General features: G+C 43.2%; 2 protein-coding genes across 2 annotated transcripts in view; one reads left to right on the forward strand and one right to left on the reverse strand.

The window, feature by feature from the left end:
- The window catches only part of LOC116439386 (rap1 GTPase-activating protein 1-like), a 55,769-nt gene extending 53,650 nt beyond the window's left edge, over window positions 1–2,119 (forward strand). Inside the window, exon 24 of the mRNA XM_032098837.1 lies at window positions 2,034–2,119. The gene's annotated coding sequence lies outside the window, so the exon portion shown is untranslated. The remainder of the gene's footprint in view (window positions 1–2,033) is intronic.
- Window positions 723–18,978, reverse strand: LOC116439852 (antigen WC1.1-like). The gene is made up of 15 exons (XM_032099891.1): window positions 18,909–18,978; window positions 14,352–14,666; window positions 12,554–12,862; window positions 10,656–10,970; window positions 9,502–9,813; window positions 8,888–9,205; window positions 7,872–8,186; window positions 6,887–7,201; window positions 6,088–6,150; window positions 5,687–6,001; window positions 5,461–5,496; window positions 5,024–5,161; window positions 4,628–4,723; window positions 2,742–2,942; window positions 723–1,024 (listed from the first exon to the last, which is right to left on the reverse strand). Exons 1-15 carry the CDS (start codon window positions 18,976–18,978, stop codon window positions 927–929), a joined length of 3,216 nt encoding a protein of 1,071 aa, XP_031955782.1. The 3' UTR covers window positions 723–926.
- Between the last annotated feature and the right edge of the window lie 3,896 nt (window positions 18,979–22,874).

The raw sequence follows: 22,874 nt of genomic DNA on the forward strand, positions 1-22,874 counted from the left end.
TTCAGGGGCAGACAGAATGCTGTAAGACTTTGGCTACAAATTTTAACACATTTCCAATATCAGTCCACTTGTCGCATTGAGGATTATATACCCCAGTTACCTGGGAAGCACTCAGCTCAACTGGATCATTCCAATGACATCAGATGTTGCCATCTCTGAGTCCCCAAGGATCCCTTCTTTGTTGTCACTGCCTGGTGTACCTGGAGAGAACTTCTGTCCTGTGTAGATAGTTCTGACAGGGGCAAATAGCCTGCTACACCTTTTTCTGGCATAGAATCCGTTGCCCCTGTCAGTTTCTGCTGCCTTTTCCTGTTCCTTGCAAACACCTTCTACTTTCCCAGTTTTCCTGTTAGTGAACCAGGAAAAGTAGATTGCATGATGCAATTAAATCCCATGGGTGTATGAGTTTCCCACCTTCTGTGCCTCACAGCATGCCTGCAGCACACCTGTTAGGTCTTGTTGATGTTGCTGCAGAAGCAATCATCAAGAATTTCTTTCTCAAAGACTTGGCTGAAACAGAATTTTGATGATTTTCTTGCAGTTCAGGCTCCATTCCTAATAATCCCCAGAAAGCTGTCCCATGTATCTGGGAGGAAGAGCATAAAATTGAGATCTTCAGACAGCTTCTAATAATAAAACATCATAATTCTAAAAATTAACTCAGTAAAAAAATAATTTAAATGAAAGTATTTAAAAATAAAAGCAAAAAGTGTCCAGTAAATCTTAGCAACAAGAAATTATAAGAGAAATTTGAAAGATTTTCTTAACTGCCATGCTTGTTTATCTTCTAAGCATGTAATCACTTCTTTAAAACTTATGCAAACTAATCCTAAAAGCAGGTTGTTCTGGTTCTACTAGTGCAGGATTAGCATTTTATAAACAGTGGTGTATTTCCAGAAGAAGTCAGTACAGCTCAGCCGTCTCTATCAGTGTCGCAGCTCTTCAATGTCGTCATAGCCTGTATCTTCAGGAGCAGGGGATGAAGGTGTCTCAGCCTCAGAGGTCCTGTTCCTAGGAGTCCAGTCTGAAAACATGAAGGGAATAAGACTGAGAGATATAAATGCACATCCTGTATGTATTACCTCTGTGGTTGTGTAGCTGTCAGTTGTCTCCTCCAGAAATTAGAACCTAAGTTCTATTTTATGAGTGACTGTGAAAGACTTGAGAAATGCTTATGTCACTCTGCCTTCCACTACGTATATGCATATCCAAGGATCAAGCTTTGTACACAATGTTAAAATGAATATATTCATGGCCTGTTAAAAAAAAATCTCTAATGTCTCTCTAGTTACTTGGAGTCCTATATTTTCATTATTTTTCCATGTCCTCAATAGGCCAGAAATATTTATCCCTACCCCAAAAAGTAGAGTTCAGATCAGAAGGTGTTCTGCAGTTATATTAAATGCACAGATAAAGAAAATTCTATCTTAAATATTTTTTGGTAATTCTTTCTGGATTTGATGGACTGACCTGACAATTTAGTGCTAGGTTAAAAACCTATCTGAATCCATCCTCCAGGCACTATCCACTGTCTTTAAGAACTCACAGAGAACAGGCTCTGAAAGACTGGGAAAACTTGAGCAACACATGCTAATTTTTAAGGTGGCATGTGTGGGAGAAGAAAGAGGATTAGGAGTTACAGAAAGTTCAAGTTCAGAAAGATATGAGAACAAATGAACTACTTGTAAGGAGACAGGAGCAAAAGAACAAACAGGCAGATAACAGATTACATGGGTTTATCAAAAATAATCCCCAGCAGCTGAGTCTGATTTTTCTTTCTGATTGTCTAAGAGTCCTTTTATAAGGGAGTAGAACAAATTGTCATTTAACTCACACACATGAAATTTTTGTACATACTCTAGAGAAATATAGTCTAACCCAAACCTCTGTAGACTGGGTACAAATTCAGTCAAAAGTGGTATACCTGGTGTAGCTCACTGCAGCTGGTAAGATTCTTGGACACCCCTAAATACAACAAAGTACTTTTATTAAATCCTAAGATAAAAGACACATATTCTTGTTATGTTTTCCAGATGATAACCTACTATACTATAATTCAAGTCGTCCTGGCGAAGTTTTGATGAACATAGAACGAGATCTAATAAGGACACATAGAAGGCTACAGATGAAGGGAGAAACACTCAACTGCGTCGTTTGAAAGATCCATGTCTAGTGATAGGTAGTATTCTACAGAGCAGGATTTGAAGCTGCATCAGACATTGAGCATTCTCAAGAGTGTCTTCTTGTTGGAAGGAAGTATCACACTGGCATCCATAAACAGAAGGATATGCTGTAAGAAATAAAAGCTGGTCCTTCTGCTCTACTTGACACTAGTAAGATCTCAGTACCATGCTGTAAAGAAATACTGTAAAATTTTGGTTTTGAAACAATTTTTGAAAGATATGGACTGTCTAACACGGACTGAATGGAGACACATAATGAGCAGAGTGTTGTCAACAAGACCTAAGTAGAAAGTTGACTAATTTAGGTTGTGGCTATCTATAGAAACAAAATACAAAACAGAACTGAGGACAGGTTTGTGAACAAACTGTTATCAGTCTTCAAGCACTTAAAAGGCTGTTACAAAGATGGCTGCCACCCTCGGTCCCCATGGTCATTCTAATAAGAAGTAACAATTTTAACTTGCAGCAGTGAAAACTTAGCTTGGGTTGGCCACAGGCAAGAATTTTATGGCTATAAGGAAAGCAGAGCATGGGTATATATTAGCTGGCTGTAAGAACAGAACTGCACTGCTCTTCTAGCCTCACCTGTCTGTGAATCCTTGTTTCTGTCACTTTCTCCAGGGATCCCAATAATATCCTGTTCATTCTGCCCAGAAAGAGAAGCATCTCCAGGTCTGTGAGCTTCAGTTGCATCATCATAACCATCTTCCAGGGCATTTTCAGGCGGTGGAGAGGTCTCTGGAACAGTACGGCTATTAACTATAGCAGGGAGAGATCTTCCACTGGGGAAAGCAGTAGCTGATGATCCAGCAACACAGGGCTGTAATACTGGCATGTCTGTGCTTAAGTGGAATCCATCCCTCAGAGAACGTTAGTGTGCACAGTTTTATTGTATGTACGTATGCTTACAAATAATACATGTGTAAATATAAGAGTAAATCAAAGCACTCCTGTTTCACTTTTTGCCTAGCAAAAAATATTCAATCTGAATAAGAAAAAGAGACTGTATTTGGAATAATTATCTTCTCTATAAGCACTTCAAAGCAACTAAGGAAAAGCTTTTCGTTTATTTTTAACTAGAAGAAGTCTTTAATATAAGAAAGCAATAGAAAATGAAGACATGATGCAGCAGAATCCGGGATATGGGCAGCTGATGTCCAAAACTGCTTGTGCTTTTAGTAGTTGATCTCTTGGACACCAGGCAATAGTTAAGAGAGCTTTGTGATCAGCTCTAGGAAAATGCAGTTCTTCTCCAAACACTTGCTCTCCCTCAGTTATTTCAAATTAAAAAAAAAACACCAACAACCAACCCAAACCACCCCAAAACTCCCACAGCTAGGAATCTGGATTTTCTTCAGAGTGCTTGTATTTTTTTTAGATCACTCGGATTAAAATTCCCGAATTAGCTCAAATTATATGCCAGTGTTCCTATTTCTTCTTATGTCTTTCCTCTGTTTTAATTCTCCTCCTTTTTCTCAGAAATAAAGCAACAGCTTATAAGCTATTACAGTTGCAATGTCTCAGAGAAACAGTTGTCAAACTGTTTTACTCACGTGACTGGATCCTGTAAAGTGTGTGCAAAACTACCAACAAACATTTATTTTGAATTTCTAATATAGAAGAGGAAAACTAGCACTTTTATATTAGATTGTATGACACTCTTCCACCACAAGAGTTACACAGAAAATTTTGGCTCACATCAAAACATCACTAGCACATGAAGTGAAAGTTGAATCATTCGTAATGCTTTGGATATTAAAAGTTACCCTGATTTGGAATCTCTTTCTTTGTACAAACCCTTTCTTTCATCACCTTGAGTTGCTTCAGGACCATTTTCTTCATCACTGACCCCCCTATAGACCTGTTTTGAGCTCTCTGAATAAGAATCTAGACAAATGAGAAAGAGCGTGATATCAGATTAAACTCTCCTGAGTGCTAAGACTGCACCATGAGAAAAAGATCAGGCTCCACTAATACCACCCAAGTCCAACAGATTCTTTGGCAGTCAGTATTACTTCTGCAAGGCTTACAATGGAATAACCAAGAATCCCTCAGGGGCCCCATAACATCTCTACTGGATCATGAGGGAGGTAAGCCACAAAGGGAGAAAAGCAATCCACAGGAGGAAACCTACAGGGACCCAGTTGCTGTGAGGGAGATGCAAATTATTCCTTTTTTTGTCCCTGCTTTAAATAATTGCGGCAAAAGGGGTTTTTTTTTAAATTTGCTTGACGTATGATGATCTATGGTCTATGACTGCAGTGAGGACTGCAAAAACCAAATTGTCCCTAGGAGAGGAATTGACAGAGTCCACTGGGCAGGAAACTCCTTTCCTCAAATCCAGGAATTTTTAATTTCCCAGTAGATTTGGGACCTGCAAAGTATCAAACTGGGATCAGAAAGGAGGAGCTTTCCCTTGGGAAGAGCATGACACACACACAGACCTGAGAGGAAAGTCACGCCCTGCTTTTTCCTCATCAGGCTGTAATCAATCTCTTCATAGACAGCCTCGGAGAAGGGATCGTAGGATAGTCCGGAGCCTGAAAGTAAAAGGTAATGATCACTTACACAGTCTCTGCTCATACTCAGGCTGGGGTCATGAAAAGGAGAAGTGCTTTAAAGGGGTCTATGTGGCCTGGTTGGCGCCTAGAAAGGCACCAAGAGCTGCTGACTGAGGATAAGCACCTCTGGGCTCTTTCACTGCCAGAAAGTAGTGAAAAAATCTTAGTGTGGCAACAGATGCTGCTCATCTCAGTCACCCACCCCCACTGCCTCCCCAGCAAGGTAAACATTTGGGGCCATGTAAAGGAGGTATTTCTTACCAGTCCTGAGAGACCCACCTCTCTGCTGTGCCCTGGCACGTCGGATCTGCCCAGCAAGAATGGCAAGGACCAGGCAGAGAAGAGTCCCTAGGATAATGGAGAGGATGACAGGCACTGAAAGTCTTGTGCTGCCTGTGGCAGGGCGGCGGGGACGATCTGAATGGAAATGAAGGGTAAACAGGTAGAGAATCAGATGTCCCAAAGGGCTGCTCCTCTGCAGCCTCTTGCTGTGCCCATGCTAGTAGGGTGAGCAGGGCACCTGCTGCTCTGTTACGGGTCCTGCTCAAGCAGATAGAATTCAGCAGCTGGAGATGGTGCCATTCAGTTTTCCTTTATGAAAGGCTGTGGGAAGTGCTTTCTGATGAGCTGAAATAAACTGCTGTTTTATCTGCTAAGTATCAGGGACATTAAATTGTCATTTGATGAGAGAAAGAAAGGAGGGGGAAGGAATTTACCTGCTCTCGTGGGTGATGCTGTTGTTTCTGTCACACCTGCAAAAGGAAGGTGAGTCCAGATTAGGGAAGAGGCAAGTGTGAAAAATAGGAAGATCAGCTTCGTATAATTTGTGTGGTTCTTGCAGTCAAAAATATGAAAGGGCTAGTCACTGGGAAATACAGCTGGCATAATTCTCCCCTACCCACCTCCTTCCCAGACCTGTGTAATAAAGGACCAGTCACTAACCAGAGCAATTCACAGCAGCATCTTCCTTATGGTCACAGTTTTTGCCAAACAAAGGCTTGGTAGGACAGTCCCAAAGAGACAGCTCTGTTCCTTTACAGTGCACCTTCTCCAACCAGATGGGACCAGCTCCTTCCCCAAAGGCGGCTTCACTGAGAGCAGACACAGCAGATCCACAGCCCAGCTGCCTGCATACAACGTTGGCATCTGCCATGTCCCAGGTGTCATCACAGATTGTTCCCCAGGAACCCTGGTGCCAAATCTCCACTCTGCCTGAACATTCATCCTCTCCTCCCATGACTCGCAACTTCTCCTGGTCTGCAAAACACAGAAATCTTCTGTTTTACTGAAACAGCAGGAAGGTCCACAGGGACCAATGAAGAAAAACAAAGAGGTGGAGGTACCTGAACAACTTGTAGAGTTTGGACACTCAGCAAGTGCAGCTGGAGATGTTGCCTCCCTTCTTCCTGCAGAATTTAAATAATTAAGTAAATAATTTTTCTCTGAAAAAAATCAAGGAAGTATAAAATACCTGAAGATTGACCATCAAGTTAATTGTTTCCTGAAATATGTATGGCCTGTTTAGTTCTTGGTGGATGGCTCTTTGGCTGTTGCTGTGAGTAATAATTTTCCTATTGGTTATGCTGTCCTTCTCATGGGGCAGCTGCAATCTCTTTCAGGATATCTGAATGTCATCCAGAATTCATTTGTATTATAGTGAATGTATATGAATACAGATATTGATGCCCACAGGTGTGAAATGCTGTCATAAGAGCAGGCATTAGAAAGGGACCTTTAGAACCAAACTGATCTGTACACTTGGCCATGGCTATGTGTATACACTGATATGCCTCCATACATGTAGAAACATAGACTTGCCTCTACACCTCTTGGGAAGTCTCATCCCAACTCAGATCTCACAGACTGACTATGTATCATAGATTTTTGCATTAAAAAATATGCAATGGCACCATCCTGTTAGGGAATTCCTTGGGATTTCACTGGGTGACAGCACTCTGTGATTTTAATTCACTCCTTTGAGTCAAGGATATAGACAAAGAACAATGTTGCTGCCATTTGCATGAAACTAGAAATAATATATACCAGATAACAAGTGAACATAAGGTAGTTACTGCAATGTCCACATGTGCATGCATATGTTAATGTATATGTCTGGCCATATACAAATGCATTTCTAATCACCAGTGCAAGTAATATGGGTCTCTTCTGCTCGGTTATCACACGACTGAGGATTCCAGGGGTCTGACTGACACTGCCAGAGAGAGCTGTGCTGCTCAGTGCACTCAATGTGGTCCAGCCACGTGGGCCCAGACCCTCTGCCATATTTGAAGTCTGTTGCTATTCTTCCTCCCTCTCCACAGCCCAGGTGTTTGCACACAGTTGCTGCGGTGAGCTGGGACATGCGATTGGAACAAACGCTCCCCCACGTCCCGTTGTAGAAAACTTCTACACGCCCAGCACAGTCATTGCCATTCACCAGCCTCAGAGCCAGGAAATCTGGAAGTGAAGACATAAAAATGGAATTAGTGCCACAAACTTCTTGTGATTTGTTTCTTCCCTGCCTGTGTAATAACACTTCATTTACAGTGCTGACTGCCTGTATTGGTTCTCCTGTATTGTGGAGCATGGATGCTTCAGAGGCTGCAGTCCTTTTAGGATTGGTACTGGCTCCATAGTGGGCCCTAACAGTTTGCACTCCCTTCAGGGGTCATCAGTATTTTTTTCCACATCTCTTCTATTTCTCCTCTCTCTTGCTGTTGCCATTCTGTCTTAAATATGTGTGAGCAGAACCACCATAAACTGCTTGGATTGTCTGATGCTTTGGTGCACAGTGGGTTGTTTCCATTGGTTTCAGAGGCAGCTGTAACTGACTAATGAGCACACTGCTCCTTGCAGTGGAAATCTTTACAAACCTGTCCAATTTATCCCCCAAATATCCTACCACACCACAGTCTTTTTTGTATGTATGTGTGTGTTGGTGCTTAATATGGGCTTCTGTAGATCCTTTGCACCCTGGTAGGACCAAGAAGATGTGCTGACCAGCTATGCCTCAAGTAATCAAGACAGCAAGAGGCTGTCCTAGCAAGTCTCCACTGTTCTCTACTTCCTGTTCATGCAGCCCTCCTGTTTGAACCCACAGGCTCAAAAGAGGGTTTTCCAAACACACCTGAGCACAGGACTCCAGCATCCTCTTTGTGTTGGCAGTTGTGCTGGCCCCATGCCCTAGAGGGACATGCCCAGAGATCAGATTCAGCCCCAGTACAATTCACGTCATCCAGCCAGATCTGCCCTGACCCTGCTCCATAGTGAGCAGAGACAAATGCCTCGATGGCATGTCCACATCCAAGCTGTTTGCAAACAACATTGGCATCTGATAGATCCCAGTTATCATCGCAGATGGTGCCCCAGATGCCATGATGATAAAGCTCTACTCTCCCAGCGCAGCGGTTTGTTCCATTCACCAGCTTCATCTGCCTGCTGCCTGTAGGAAGAAAATCCAGCTGCCAACATGCAACACAACTATAATGCACAGGTCAGCATAATGGCAATGTTTCTGAAGCACTTTTAAGACATCATGTTCTTGTTATATCCCAATTCTTCTGCTATGGTTGCTTGGGCAGAAGTCCTGTAAGGCTAAAACTGCATAAAGGGAAAGGCCTACTCGTGCATCAGGTAGATGTTTGAATAAGTTCTGTGAGATGTTGCAACAAGGAGTGTCTAATCATACTAAGTATACATAGAGGCCACCTTGTCTTAGAAAGCCAGACAACCTGTTTTCTATCTATACTCATTTAGTTAGAGACAGAGACTGTTCCTGTTGCAGATGGGTTACAAAATCAGAGAAGAGTAGAAACAGTTGTAATATTCTGTAGAAAGGCTGCAGGTATCTATACATATGGAGATGTCACAAAATAAAAGATATTTACTTCTCAGGTGGCAGTAAGAATGCTTGGCAATCATAGCCAAATTAGTGTTCTTATGGCTTCTGTGTTCTAAGAGTTCTTTTTGATTCTGGAAGATAATTCTGTAAGAAATTCAGATGACGAAAGTATTATGTAAACTACACTTGCTTCCTTAACTATCATCAAGCTCAGACTCATGCCTACTTAAGATCTGGTGACACCACAAGGTGGGCTGAAGAAACCCTAGGAAACATTCTGTACCTTTCACACAGTGACTCACCCAAACAAATCACACCAACATCTTCAGAAACTCCTGTTGGCACTGTCTGATGATGGGAGGTGTTGCAGAGCATCAGCTGAGTCTCATTTCCAGTACACTGGACACTCCTTAGGCCAACAAGACCCATCCCTCGCTCAGACTTTGGAAGGTAATAGGCTTTCTCGGCAGTTCCACACTGGAGCTGTCTGCACACCACATGAGCATCCTTGATGTCCCAGTCATCATCCAGGACTCTGCTCCACACGCCATGGAGGAAGATCTCAACTCGCCCATCACAGCGGCTCTCGCCCCCTGAGAGTCTGAGTGATTCAGCAAGACCTGGGCTCAAGAGAGCTGGAAAACATATTGAGTAACATCTACTGCTCTTACTGCAGTAGGAATAACTTGCAGGAGAGCTATGGAAGACAAATTTCTGTGCTGGTAAAATATTAATTCTCACCACTGATTAAGGAGACTGTCCCTGTTAAGGCTTTGTTTGCTTTCATGCACACAAAGGCCTGTGATGGGAAGCGAGAAAGGCTTCCCCAGCTCATAGTCTAGATCCTGTCAGTGAGATCACCAGCACTGCTTTGGTCTGAAGTTGCACCACCCATAAAAGGCCACTGCTGACTTACCTGAGCAAGTTACAGTGGCTGCTTCTTTGACTGAACATGTTGGATTGCCCAAAGTCACTTGAGCACAATCCCACAGGCAGGACTCTGTGCCTTCACAGTGAAAAGCATCTCTCCATATAGGCCCATTCCCATCCACAAAACCATCTTCCATCTGGATTGACTTTGCATAGCCACAGTTCAGCTGATGGCAGAGAACACTGGCAGCTTGCAAATTCCAGTGGGAGCGGCAGAGTCTTCCCCACGTGTCTCCATGGCGGATCTCCACTATGCCAGAGCATGTGGTGCCATTCACCAGCCTGCCCCCTGGACACCCTGAATGTAAGAGAAAGGGAGTACTGGAGTGTTACATTTGCAATTGCTCATGGGCATGACCTGGAAGTGACTGGGAAATGGGAATGAGTTTTCCTTATCATTCAGTAGTAAAAATGACTTAACTGGGCCAGACTTGTAACTAGAAACTTCCATACCCATAACAAGACTTCAGTCCATCCTATTTTACTGAGAAGGATGACTAGAAATCAGGATCAGGTCCCATTTGCAAATTTTAAAATCAGGGCACCAGGTTTTGGGGCTCTGGGTCAACCAATAGACCTTAAATGTTCAGTATTGGTATCACCTTGGTATCACCAAGGGCCTACAGTTCTGCATCCTTCAACTGCTGGTCCAAGTCCTCACTTAAACCTGGACCAGGAATTCAGTCCTTGCCTCAAGTAAGGTGTAACTGTCTCCAGTCTTGTCTCATGCTATGCCTGGCTGTCCTCTCCAGCTGGACCCTACATCTCACTGATTGATTTGACTTCTCTGGGGCTGCACATAGACCTTATTACCAGTACCTTCCTCTGTGCAGGTGCTTTGGATTGTGCCTTGGTGACAAGGGCTCTGTCTGTGCTGTACTCAGCCTCTGTGCCCTCATCCTGAGCTGTGGAGCTGCCCTGCTCTTGCTGCTGCCTGACACAAGGAGCATTTCAGAGAGAGCAACCTTGTGGTACAGGCGAAGTGCAGCCTTGACTCCTGTTGCAACAGACAAAAGATGGACTCCACATACGCCCTCCACATACACCCTGACTCCACATACACCCTCTGAATTTTGAGTCCATATTTTTCCTCAAGGAAGGAGTTTTTCAATTTTCTCCTTAGACCTTTCCACTGCTCACCTGAACACACCACACGAGCCTCTTTTCCAGCAGGGCATTCATCATGACTTAGAGCACGCACAGGACAGTCTCTCAGGCGTGACCCATTCTTCTTGCAGCTGAATGTGCCATTCCAGACAGTCCCATTTCCTTCCCCAAAGGACTGTTCACTTGGTATCTGTAGTGCAACTCCACAGTCTAGCTGCTGGCAGATGATATTGGCAGCTGGTAGATCCCACAGGTAGTCACACAGGGTTCCCCATGTCCCTCCGTGAAGAAGCTCTACTCTCCCTGAGCATGCAGTACTGCCATTTGCCAGCCTGTACCCACCGTAGCCTGCAGAAAGAACAAAGGAGCTTAGCAGTTACTTTTGGTTTTCTGTGCTGTTGCACTAAAAGCTGTAAGAGACCTCGATAAGTGCAAGGAACTAGCACTTATTTATGTGTCAGGTTACTGGAAAGCATGCTGGAATGGGATGCTGATAAGCCAGCTCCAAAAAACCTGTCTATATTTTTTGTGAGGTAGCCTGCACTGTATGACTAAAAATCTTTTGTCTCTTTAAGTTCAGTGTCTCTTCCTTGCTCTGTTCTCTCCTCCCCCCTCAATACTGCTTCTACCTTACAACATCTTCTCTTTCAGAGGCAGTTTCAGTACTACCTCACGCATGGTAGAGTAGGAGCAACTGTTGTCACTCTCTTTCCCAGTAGTTGGTCATGTCACATTTCCTGGTAAGTAGAAGCTGCAGTGGGGAATTCTCAGCTTTCCTCCATGCCCCACAGAAAGGCTCTGAACACCACAGGCCATATCCATCAGCATATTCGCAATAAATTAAGGGCAGCCTGGGTGGCACTGTGGTGTCCTACTGCCAGCCCCATGCAGTCCCTCTGTCTTCTCACACTGTTACTTTCTACCCTTACCTTGTCCTTGCATTGTACCCCTAATGAGACCAGGATTTCAGCTCTGACTGAAAGACTCTGACTAAGACTCTTGCAAGACAGAAGCAGGAGCCAAGGCCTGTTAGATGCCTTAACTGAGCTATTTGGCTGCCACAGCTCTCCAGCCAGTGGTCCAGGTCACTGTGGTTAGGGGTACAGTGTCCAAGGCAATCTTGAAATAGAATGGAGACCTTTGATTGGACAATGGACATGAAGTGCAATCATTTTCCAGGCTTGTTTTGTGAGAAAGTTGCCAGCAGTTCTGCCCCAGGTTTACTTTACCCTTTAGAACTGTGGCCTCAGGAAAAAAGTTGTGTTTGCTAGGTCTAATCTTCGCTTTTGCAGCGGGTTGCAATACAGAGCCATATTCAGAGCCCCCAGCAGCTGTGACTGTGTGGAGTTTTTAAGTAATGTTACCTGCCAGTCACAATGAAAGTCATCTAGGCCTCTGGAAACCTTTTTATTTATTTTTTTTTTTAATAACTTACAGTTGTAGCTTGTGCCTCCTTCAACCTTTTGGCGATAGGGTACCTCTCCCAGTTTTATAATTAACTGAAGAGCCAGGGATTAACATACACACTGGCACCACAGGAAAGAAATTAATGTCTGAATATTCCTGCTTGTCTGCTCTGCCCTTTTTCCTTTTATTCATAAGAGAAAGACATGTAAAGCATTCTTAGCACTGTTGAGTGCTTATCTCTAATAGCATAAAAGAAATGACAGCCCTTTTGGAGTCTGCCTCTGGTGCAGTAGTGAAGTGGTTAGAACAGCCCATGTTAGATGCAGACTCTGAGTAGAGTGAATGAGTGAGTGGGACTACTCTCTGTTATTTCCTGGTCCCCCTTGAATGGCTCAAGGCATGATGGGGGAAGCATCCAGGGATCCTGAGGACCATAGAAGTGTGCAAAGGCTCTGAACTGTGGTTTAACAGGAAGAAGGCATAGAGGACACCGGTGAATTACGTCCATCAGCCCAAAGTCTCACCTGAACACACAACAGTGGCATCATGAGAGCACGTGTTAGTGTGGTGTATGTTCCTGGGACAGTCTGCAAGGTGAATCTCATTCCCTACACAGTGAAACTCTTCTTGCCAGATCAGTTCATGTCTGTCTCCAAAGTGAGTTCCTCTCAAGGTATCCACAGCGTGGCCACACTCTAACTCATTACATACAACTGAGGCAGTTTTGAAATCAATGTGTGAAAAACAGACAGTCACCCAAGATTCTTCTTGCTTTACTTCCAAATGTCCTGAGCAGGCAGTGTCCCCTCCAGTCAGACGCAGATCAGAGAAGCCTGGAAAAAACCAAAAACCAAGAAATCCAGCATCAAGGGTTGGTTGTACTAACCTATTTTCATAACTCCTGTACCTCAGTGGGCAAGACACATGTCACTTCTCTGAGGATCACTGATACTTTTAAATTGTGACTGGGGCAATTCCTGTATACCACTGATAAGAAAGAAAATGGTGTATGAGATTGCTCATTTCTCAGTATGTGAAAACACTAAATCTTTGGGAAAGAAGGAGGGAAGCTTTGAACATCTGCCAATGACTGAGAAGTAGCAATCCCCAAGTAGATAAATAGACAAATAGTCATTTACTAGTGTGTGTCCTTGAGACTTCATTATTTCAGTGAGTAGGAAGCTAAAGCACCCTAGGAAGAGGAAACAGGAAATGTTCTACCCAGTTTCAGAAAAGGCTAAGAAGACAGTCTGGAGATCTACAGGCTGACCAGCCTTCCTTTGGTACTTGGGAAAAATATGGAGTGAATCTTCCAGGAACACATTTGTGGGCACAAGGAGATGAATGGGAAGAGTCAGCATGATTTTATCAAGTGTGTATTATGCCTGTTAGACTGTATTGCCTTCTCTGATAATAATGGATTTATGGATGAGGGGACAGCAGCACATGTCATTTACCTCACATTTAGCACTGCCATTAACATTGTCTTGCACAATATTCTTATGTCCAAAAAGTAGGATGTTACAGTCTGGGTGGAAGGACAACATGGTTAAGCTAATTGAACAGTCAGGCTCAGTCATTAGTGAGTTAATCTCTACCTGAAGATGGTCAGCAAGTGGAATATCACTTGTTGTGTCTTTCCAGGGGCCTGTTCTCCTCAGTGTCTTCTCTTCATGGACAAGGTGATGGAGTACACTCTTATGATTTTGGGGGGGGAGGGAGATAACCACGAGGGCAGAGCTGCCATTCAGGGAGATCTAGACAGGCTAGACTAATGGGCTGACGGGAACCTTACAAAAATCAAAACAGGACAAATGTAAAGTCCTGAAGCTGGGAAGGAAAAACCTCTTACAATGGTTTTTCTCCAAAGAGTAAAATCTTGCATAGGGAGCAGCCAGACAGATATTGGACTTTTTTTGCCATTGCAGACTGTCCTGTCTTAGCTAACGTGAAGATCTGGAGAAGAAGGGCAGTTGTAGGACATAACACTGCATTTTCTTGCTTCTCCACCTACGACTGCTTTTTTAGCCCCCATTCCTGGTCATAGACAAGTTCAGTACTGCTCTCCTGTTGCCTGGGAGAGCTGTGGTAGAAACAAATAATGCTTTTTTTCCCCCTGTTCTATGTCACTTAATATGCCCATTCTATGTCATTGCTGTGTCCAGGCAAAGTAGACTTGTACTTGCAGTCAGCAGAAGATTCAATGCTGAAGCAACTTGCTTTGGATGACTAGAGGGAGTACTTGGCTTTATCCAACCTGGACAAAGTTTGATCCCAGGCTCGTATCTTTCTTCCATTATACAAATTTGGATCACTTCTTACCTGAGCAGATCACTCCAATATCAAAGTAATGGGGGCAGGTAAAAGAACCCCATCCTGTATGTGTGCAGTTCCAGAGAGCAGATTCATCACCACGGCAATCAACTCGGTACAACCACGTCGGTCCTGTTCCTTCTCCAAAAGGAGCTCGATTAAGGGCCTTAACAGCATATCCACAACGTAGTTGCTTACAAACAACCTCAGCATCTTTTATGGTCCAGTCACCATCACACACGGTTCCCCACTGCTCCTCATGTTTTACTTCCACTCTCCCAGAGCAGGGGCCCGTTCCGTTTGACAGCCTCAATTCATCAGCACCTTTAGATAGAACAAGGTTATAGAAAGGACAGAGCCCAATCATGATTATCTATTGCAGATGTTAATGAGATTATTATTACTCTTAATTTACTCTTACATCGGATTTATTTGGTTCACTTTTCTAAATAGTCCAACGTTAAAGGTTTGGGGGCTTTTTGCAAGGAATTATGTGTGTATTTACAAGCATGAGCTAACTGCACTGCTAAAATGTAAGTTATTTCTAATGACAGGCAACCTTTCTCTTATACTGACTTATCAGGGCTGTGAAATGCCGAGTAATGTCCCTGCTTTGTGATTCACAAAGCCTGCCACAATAGACACTGCCAACTGGAGTGGGTGAGGGGGCCACACGTCAGTGTGTGATTGCTACGGTAGATGAAGCTTCATTTTCCTGTGAGTTAATTGGCCTGGAAGCCAAGTCTGTGTGTGTGTCTTTGGGAGTGGGATAACTGGAGGAGCTGGCTACTACAGGGACCAGAGGGGCCAGGCCAGCTACTGCAGAGGTGGTAAGGTGAGGGGGTCAGCTGAAAGACCCAACTCAAAGTTGGCTTTCTGGGCTTCAAGGGCACACTGCCGGCTCATGTCCAATTTGTCCTCACCAGTATCCCCAAGTTCTTCTCCACGGGGCTGCTCTCAAGCCATGCATCCTGAGCCAGGTACAGGACCTTGCACTTGGCCTTGTTGAACTTCATGGGGTGAGGCTCATTTTTCAAACCTGTCAAGATTCCTCTGGATAGCATTCCTTCCCTCAGTGGCTGCACCACTGAGATTGGTGTCCTCTGGAAACTTGCCAAGGGTGAACTCAATCCCACTACTAATGTCAGTAATAAGGATTTTGAGCAGTTCCCATCCCCTGAGGGACACCAGTTGTCACTGATCTCCATTTGGACATTGAGCCATTGACTGCAACTCTTTGGACGCATCCATCCAGCCAATTTCTTATCCATTGAATAGTCCATCCATCAAACCCACATATGTCCAATTTAATGACAAGACTGTTGTGTGGGACCATGTCTAAGGCTTTACAGAAGCTGATAGATCATTATAAGGCCACTGGCTCTGTGTATGTTTGTGTCACATGTGTCACATGTCGCATGTTTCTGTCTGTGTGGGCAGCCATGTACAGCTGTGGTGTGTGTGGGTATACATTTGTATATGAGTATTACATACGTGTGGCTGTTTGGACTAAAAGTTAGCCTCACTACCAGTTGGAGTCAAAGTCGCTGGTGTTTAGAGCATGAAAGGGGATACCCATGAAATAGGTGGAAAATCAAATGGTGGAAAATCAAATGGTAGAAAATCACATGCAGGTCTGCTGTATTCCCAGGTTAAGGACAAACTACAAGCTAAATGTGCAAAGGAAACAGGAAGAAGTTGGCCACTACATCTGAGTTTTGTCCTCAGTTTGGTCAGATTTGCATTTCAGCATGTTATGAAACAGCTAAATCCCTGAAGAGGCCTGGCAACTTCTTTTGGGCCTGGAGGATTACTCAGATTCACCACATCGCTAAAGGAGGTTTACAGGACAGTCACATAAGAAGCCTAATAACTTTGGGCACAAATTTTCACTGTTTCAACACCTGTCACACAATGGAATATTAAAGCAAACATTTACCTGGGTTTTCCACCCACATCCTCTGCCCGTGGGCCCATTTAAGCACAGATATGGACCTTCTCCCATTGCCTGTGCCATGTGGCAGGTGCATCTGTGGTCCACTCTGGCACAGCCATGCCTGGCTATGGGCCCTGTTGATCTGCACTCACAGCCACAGTGACCAGGTGCCAAGAGAAACCTGCAGTACTCCTGCATACCCAGCACTGGGCACTGATGTGAATGGAAAGCAATGCAGCTATGCAAATCCTGAAAACAGTCTGGGAAGATCATCTATCAATGATGGCATTTGATAAGTGACAAAAGATGATTTGCACTAAGAGCCTTGGGTTTTCCTGTAAGATTTTTTCAAGACAATCCGTTATGTAAAATATCACCTTCCCTCTCTTCCTCCAAAGAGAGAGGTGTTTCTACGTATCACACATCTTGCTGTGGTCTGACATTGTGAAATGACATTATATAATTTTTCTTTGCATTTGGAAACAAATCTAATTCCTCTCTCTGCTCAGTGCACGTGTGTCAGTCAGCCCATGAGCTGGTGCTAGTGCAGCCACTTCTTTCCAAAACTAACCATTGTTTCATTTCTTATTGCAGAGTAAACTGCTAGCAGTAGTCAATTGGAAAGCAGTTTTGCCTCCATCTTCATGTGGTTTTTAACTGCTTCATCAGACACAGACAATGTGGCTTTGACACAGGATAGCCTCTTATACACAGCAAAGGCTTTACCTCTTTCCTAACACTGCTGAATTTCCTTGCAATTTCCGGCCTATCATTTAGATTTGGAAACGAAAAAGAAGAAAGGTGGTTATTCAAGTGACAATTGGTAACTTCCAACCCCTTTTTTTTTCTGTAAAGTATTCTCTCTCCTCAAGTTTCCTGAGTTAGAAAGTCACATACATAGCACAACCCTCAGATAACTATGAAACCACTTTGTGCCTTCAACATGTTGTCTCAGAGGGAGCGTAATCTTTCTGTAATAAGTCTTGTAAGTTTCTTGAAAGACATTCTGGAGAACAACCCCCAGGCTATTTGAAGAACATAGTCCAAAAAAAGAGTTTTCTCAGCTAAAACATTGATACATTTAAAAGAGAAATGAATTCTAAGAAAAGTTGAATTCATCATACATTTTTAAAGGAACCAGATAACCTATTTCTATTAGCCATATCCAGGAGCAAAACCAACAGCTCTTCACTCAACCATATAACCTCTCTGCACTTGAATTTTTAAGTAATTGTATATCTGTCATTTTCAACATGTAACAGCATGCAAGACTGCATGCAGAGGTAGGCATAACCCAACTGACAGATTTAAATATTTCCTTAAAAAAGCAATCATTTGCTGTAATCAGTCTTCTCTGAATTTTTTATAATACATACAGGGACAATTTTGTATTTCCTCACACACCACAGCATGTCCCACAAATACCTTCATTGAATTCAGTGGTTGGGTGTTTGGCTTGGCTGAGAAGGCATGAGATTTCTGCTTGCTCCAGCTGAAGACCCAGTTCTTCTTGTAGGCAAAGGATGAGAATGCAGCATGAATTCCTGTCCCCAAGCCCTAAGAGGAGGTTTTCAGCCAAGGCCTGCTGCCTCAGGGGCAGATTGCCAGCTCACTCCCTGAGGGTAGTGGCTCCTGCACTGCTCTGCACAGTGCTCCATGCCTGGGGAACATCAGAACTCCTGTAGTAGCATGGAGAGTGCAAGTGCTACTGGAGCAGAGATGAGGGTTGTAGGTGCTGATGATGTTGTCAAGGTAAAGCTACTCTTGTCTGCATCTTCCAGTCATCTGTTACTGTTCCCTAATGTTAGCAAGGAATTGGCAGAAAACTCACTCTCATTTCTACAGTACAGCTCAGGTGACATGAAAACATCACTACAAAGGTGTCCAGATAAAAATGTTTCGTATTATGAAAATGTATGTCAAGAATGCTTTCTGTTCTCTGCCATGTGAACTCTGACTGCATCCACACAACTGGAGAGAACCTTCAAGACTAGGGCCATGCCATAGCAAAGCATCAACCGTGAAGTCTTGTTCTCCTCATATGGGGATGAACCACCACCACAATGCCATAATGTCACCTCCATGTATAGAGAGAAAAAAATGAGGTTTACAAAATCTGTCTCTCATCACCAACATCAAGCATGTACACATAGGTCTAGAAGAGCAGAGAGGCAAATAGTGATAAGCTTCAGATATGCAGGCACAACTGAGGGGATGTTGTGTTATCCAAACTCCACTGGACACACAGGGCAGAGACACATCATTTTAACTGGTGTTGAACAAAGACCTGGAATTATTAATTCTGTCTACAAAGAGCTCAGCAGGAGAGATAAGACAGTAATAAGAATACCCAACCATGTTTTAGTACAACTCAACAGTTTACAAAATTTGGACTTGAATTCTTATGAGAATAGCCAGTCACTGTTGTCTGAGTAAAATACAAAATTTTTACAAATGGCTTACCCTTCTTTATCTCAGGATTACCAAGGAGATTAAATCAAAGACAGAAACATACTTGAACACCTTTTTGTCACTTTGCTTTACAGGTTCATAGAATAACAACCTATTTATATTAAATTTGCATACTTTTCTTATCTCACTGCCTTAAGTGAAATAAAGTATGTACTTACCCAGAGAGACTTGAATGGAGAGGAGAAGAAACCACAACACTGGAGTAGAAAGATGTTCTTTTATTGCCATCCTAACCACAGACAGATGAAACTTCACTCTCCAGGTATTCCCTAGATCAAACTCTGCAAGGGCATTCCTGTATTTCGCAAACAACTACAAAGGAGGAAATATATAGATTCACGTGCTAGCACGAACTACGTGAAGGAACCAATAGAAATATTGTTCACCTTTTTAGACGTTATCAGCAGATTAATCTCCAATCTGAAGGAACCAAAGCCTCCAATAAAATTCAAAAAGTGTGCTTGTGACCTTATATGAAGGATGATTGCGTATCTGATGTCTTCATCAGAATTGTTTTACTATGGGACCAACATTGGTGGCACAGGCAGAGCAGCTCGCAATGTGGTTATTTCTCACCAGACAAAGGAATTTGAAAGTGCAGAACACTGGTCATTTATGAATCACTTCAGAAGAGAAACAGGCAAAGATTGCCCCTAAATTTGAAGCTTGTCCATCTTATTGGGAGAAATTGTACTCCAATCAACAGAAATGGTGTTTATCACTAGAGGTGGTTCGGTGAGTAGAAAACGATACCCTCTCTGTCTTTGGGGCAGGCTCAGAGCTTCCTTATTTTGTCAAAGCTTTGTGGGCAGAAGCTCTTAAAAGACCATCTTCCTTAGGATTTGAATTACAGGCCTTCCTGTTTCTTCTGCTGAATTTCTTTTTGTTTCAGGTGACCACTGCTGGTAGTTCTACCCCCTCTCTCATTCACTCTAGAATGCCAACTTTAGGGAAATAAAAGCTGCTGTTAATTAAACAGTGGCTGCTTGACTCATTCTGACAACTGGAACAAGAGTGCTGTTTACACCAGTCTAAACACATATTCCTTTTTATGACACTGACAGGATCCCCCTTTTGTCTGATGGCATCTATCTGTTCCTTATCCAGAATCCCAAGTTCAGTAACATCCATGCTATTAGGTCCTTAGAACACCAAGTTCTGCAACCTCTTCCCCTTCTCACTGGGCTTTGCTTGTTCAAGGTCTTTGTAACCTTGCAGCAGGGTAGCCTTGGGTCAGAGTGCTGCAGAAAGAGCTGCATGAGCAAGAACAGAGAATCTGGCCAGGGGCTGCCCGTTCTTTGCTCAGGAGGTCAGATATCTGTCTATGGTCTCTGGTAGAGCTACAGGGCAGCCAGGCTGGGGTCTGGCCATGAACTTTGCTGCTACTGACCCTAATCTGCTGACTTGACTTTCTGGCTTGATCTTGGACTACCATTTTACTACAGTTTTGTCTGGATTGTCTGGACTACTGGCTTAACCTTGCTGCAGTTGCTGACCTATTCTGGAGGGTTGTTTTAGTTCAGGTACTATGGGACTGCACCTCTTGTGAGGATCTTGCTTCATGCCTGGTTTGCTATCAGATTCAGTTCCTGGCTGGCCTTCCCTTGCAGAGCATCCTGCTTCTGCCACCTGATACAGACCTCTGAAAAACAGAAAGTCACTGCCACTCCATTGGAAATATGGTCAGGGTAGGGAAAACCCCACTACAGATCGTGCTAATGAGAGACAGGTAAGGTATCCATTATTATGTCTGTTCCTGTACTGAGGTTCAGTGATTTCACTTAGCACTAATCTTTGCTGATTGATGTCCACCAACTGAATTCTCACTGACATTTTAAACCCAACCCAGAAAGCCTAAGAGTAAGATCTGTGTCTCAGCATACAGGCCCTTGATGACCAGAGCCTCTTTTATGGGCCCTATGTCCATGTAACCAGGTACGTGCCAGTGCCCGTGGATATTAGAAGAGACAGCATGAAAGGAAATTACCTCACATTGTGCTGGAGAAGGCCCAGGTGAGATACTGGGAAAATTTTCTTCCCTGAAAGGGTTGTCAAGCACTGGGACAGGCTCCCCAGGGAAGTGGTTGAGTCGCCATCCTTTGATTTATTTCCAGGATATGTAGATGAGGCACTTAGGGCCACAGGCCATTAGGTTTAGTGCTAGGTTAATGGTTGGACTTGATATTAAATATCTTTTCCAACTAAAATGGTTCTATGATTCTGGGAAAATCAAGCAGAAAATAGCAGAACTACTCTGAGATATTTTGTTTAGAAACTGAACACAATACTTTGCTCAGCAAAATGATGTGCTAGAGTTGGAACAATATGAACAGGGTCTTCAGGGATGATCAGATGAATACAAAATCCATCTTACAGTCAAAGGGTAATGAAGAGATTTCAAAAAGTTGTCAGCCTAACAAAACAAACTTTTGCTTCTAAGTATTTTGAGACAGGTTAACACTAACTGGAACAAGGACTATATAATGTAAAGAAAAGGATAATGTTGCTATGAAGACATGTAAGACTGGATGTCACAAGGAGGTTTCTAACAATCAGAAAAATAAGGCCCCGGAATAAGTTCCCAGTCAAAATTGTGACAGAAAGAGCTTTTGCAGTAATGACCAAGGTCATAATCACTGAAAGCACGTTTCATTCGATTAACACAAATGTAGATTTGATGACTGCAACAGTCCCATTAAACCCCTTCTCCATTGTTCAGGAATTACCACAACAGACCTTCAGAATAAATCTTACTTCTGCTGCAGATACAAGAGAAGATTGCCATAGAGCACACGAAAAATGGCTCCTCCAGAGTGACCATATAGGATTTTTATCTGGTACTTGACAACCAACTCTGCCCTGAGGATATGCAAAATCTCAGACTTTCCTGATGCACATGATGTAAAGTAGGCAGGTCAGTGAAGGGACAATGAGCAGGATTAGTGGAATATTTACTGGTCAAGTGAGGTACAGATGGGGCTCAGGCAGGCAACCACTAATTAGCCTGTGCTAGTCCTAGGGAGTCAAGAAAGGATAGGGTGATTTCATGAGTAAATTTGCGAATTTTCCTGGTGGGTGTTCAAGTCAGGAGAGAAAAAGATCACAATCAATGTCTATTAGATCACTTCTTACTAGTTAGACTGTTAGTAGAATCAAGCTGTTACTATTAATAGCAGATAACAATTCACACATTATGCTCAGTTATTGCCTCACACTCAGACACTCACTGACAATTACCTGGTGTCATGACGTGCTTGTGGCCTTGAGAGACTTGAGAATCTTGATGTTCTGAGTTTTTCTGTTCTTGTGAATCCACAGGACTGAGTCTCCAGACCTTATGTATTCTTAGGAGAGTTTTACTTGCTGCCTCTCAGCACCTACCTATTCTTTCTTTGATCTGGTTTCTGGTATCACACACACACACAGGCCCTGCTCATTCATGCAAATTCACCCCATGTGGGCTTTTATGACAGAAATGCAGAGCCAGAGTTGATCCAAAAGCCATCTGTTTCCCACAGAACACTGTCCTGTCCCATGATTTCAGCTTGCAGCAATAATCTTTACCTTCAATCCCTCTGAACGTAGTTCTCTTGTATCTATGTGAAATTTATACCTTTATTGTTACATTATAACATAGAATTTCAAAAGACATCCCTCACTGCAAGATAACTAAGAGGCAAACCACTCTTGCCTGATTGTTTCTGTTCAGAGTATGAACCCTTTTGTACAGAAGGCTGTACACATCTCTGAAGGCTTCCTCCAGGTCTCTATGACTGTCAGTCCCATACGCCTGCGAAAGTGAGAAAGATAAGCACATCCAAATGCATGTCTTGTGGTCCAGAGTCAGTACAGGCTGCTTCAAAACTTGTTTTGGGGCTGTGTAAGTACATGTGCTTTTGAACAGCCATTATCTTTAAACAAAACACAGATGGAGCTAAGAGATGAAGGTAATACACTAAGTACTAAGGCAAAGATGGGGCTGTCTGAAGGAAAACAAGCAGTTAGGAAGGAAACCACTTTCTTCCTTACTCAGGCTGTGTGGAGGGATTTTGGGTTTCAGAGAAATGAGATGCATCCTGTGGTTAAGATAAACCTGAGCTTCAAGATGGATTAATCTCTATATC

This window comes from Corvus moneduloides, chromosome 2 (assembly GCF_009650955.1).
Source record: "Corvus moneduloides isolate bCorMon1 chromosome 2, bCorMon1.pri, whole genome shotgun sequence".
Lineage (NCBI taxonomy): Eukaryota > Metazoa > Chordata > Aves > Passeriformes > Corvidae > Corvus > Corvus moneduloides.

Bases quoted from the DNA above. Each gene is read 5' to 3' on its own strand.
- LOC116439852 (XM_032099891.1), bottom strand. From the start codon at position 18,978: ATGGCAATAAAAGAACATCTTTCTACTCCAGTGTTGTGGTTTCTTCTC. The intron at 9,814-10,655 runs GTGAGCAGTGGA...TCTTACATTCAG, and splicing joins GGCTCGTGTGGTGTGTTCAG to GGTGTCCAGGGGGCAGGCTG. The intron at 6,151-6,886 runs GTGATTAGAAAT...TAAATTCTGCAG, and splicing joins GACCCATATTACTTGCACTG to GAAGAAGGGAGGCAACATCT.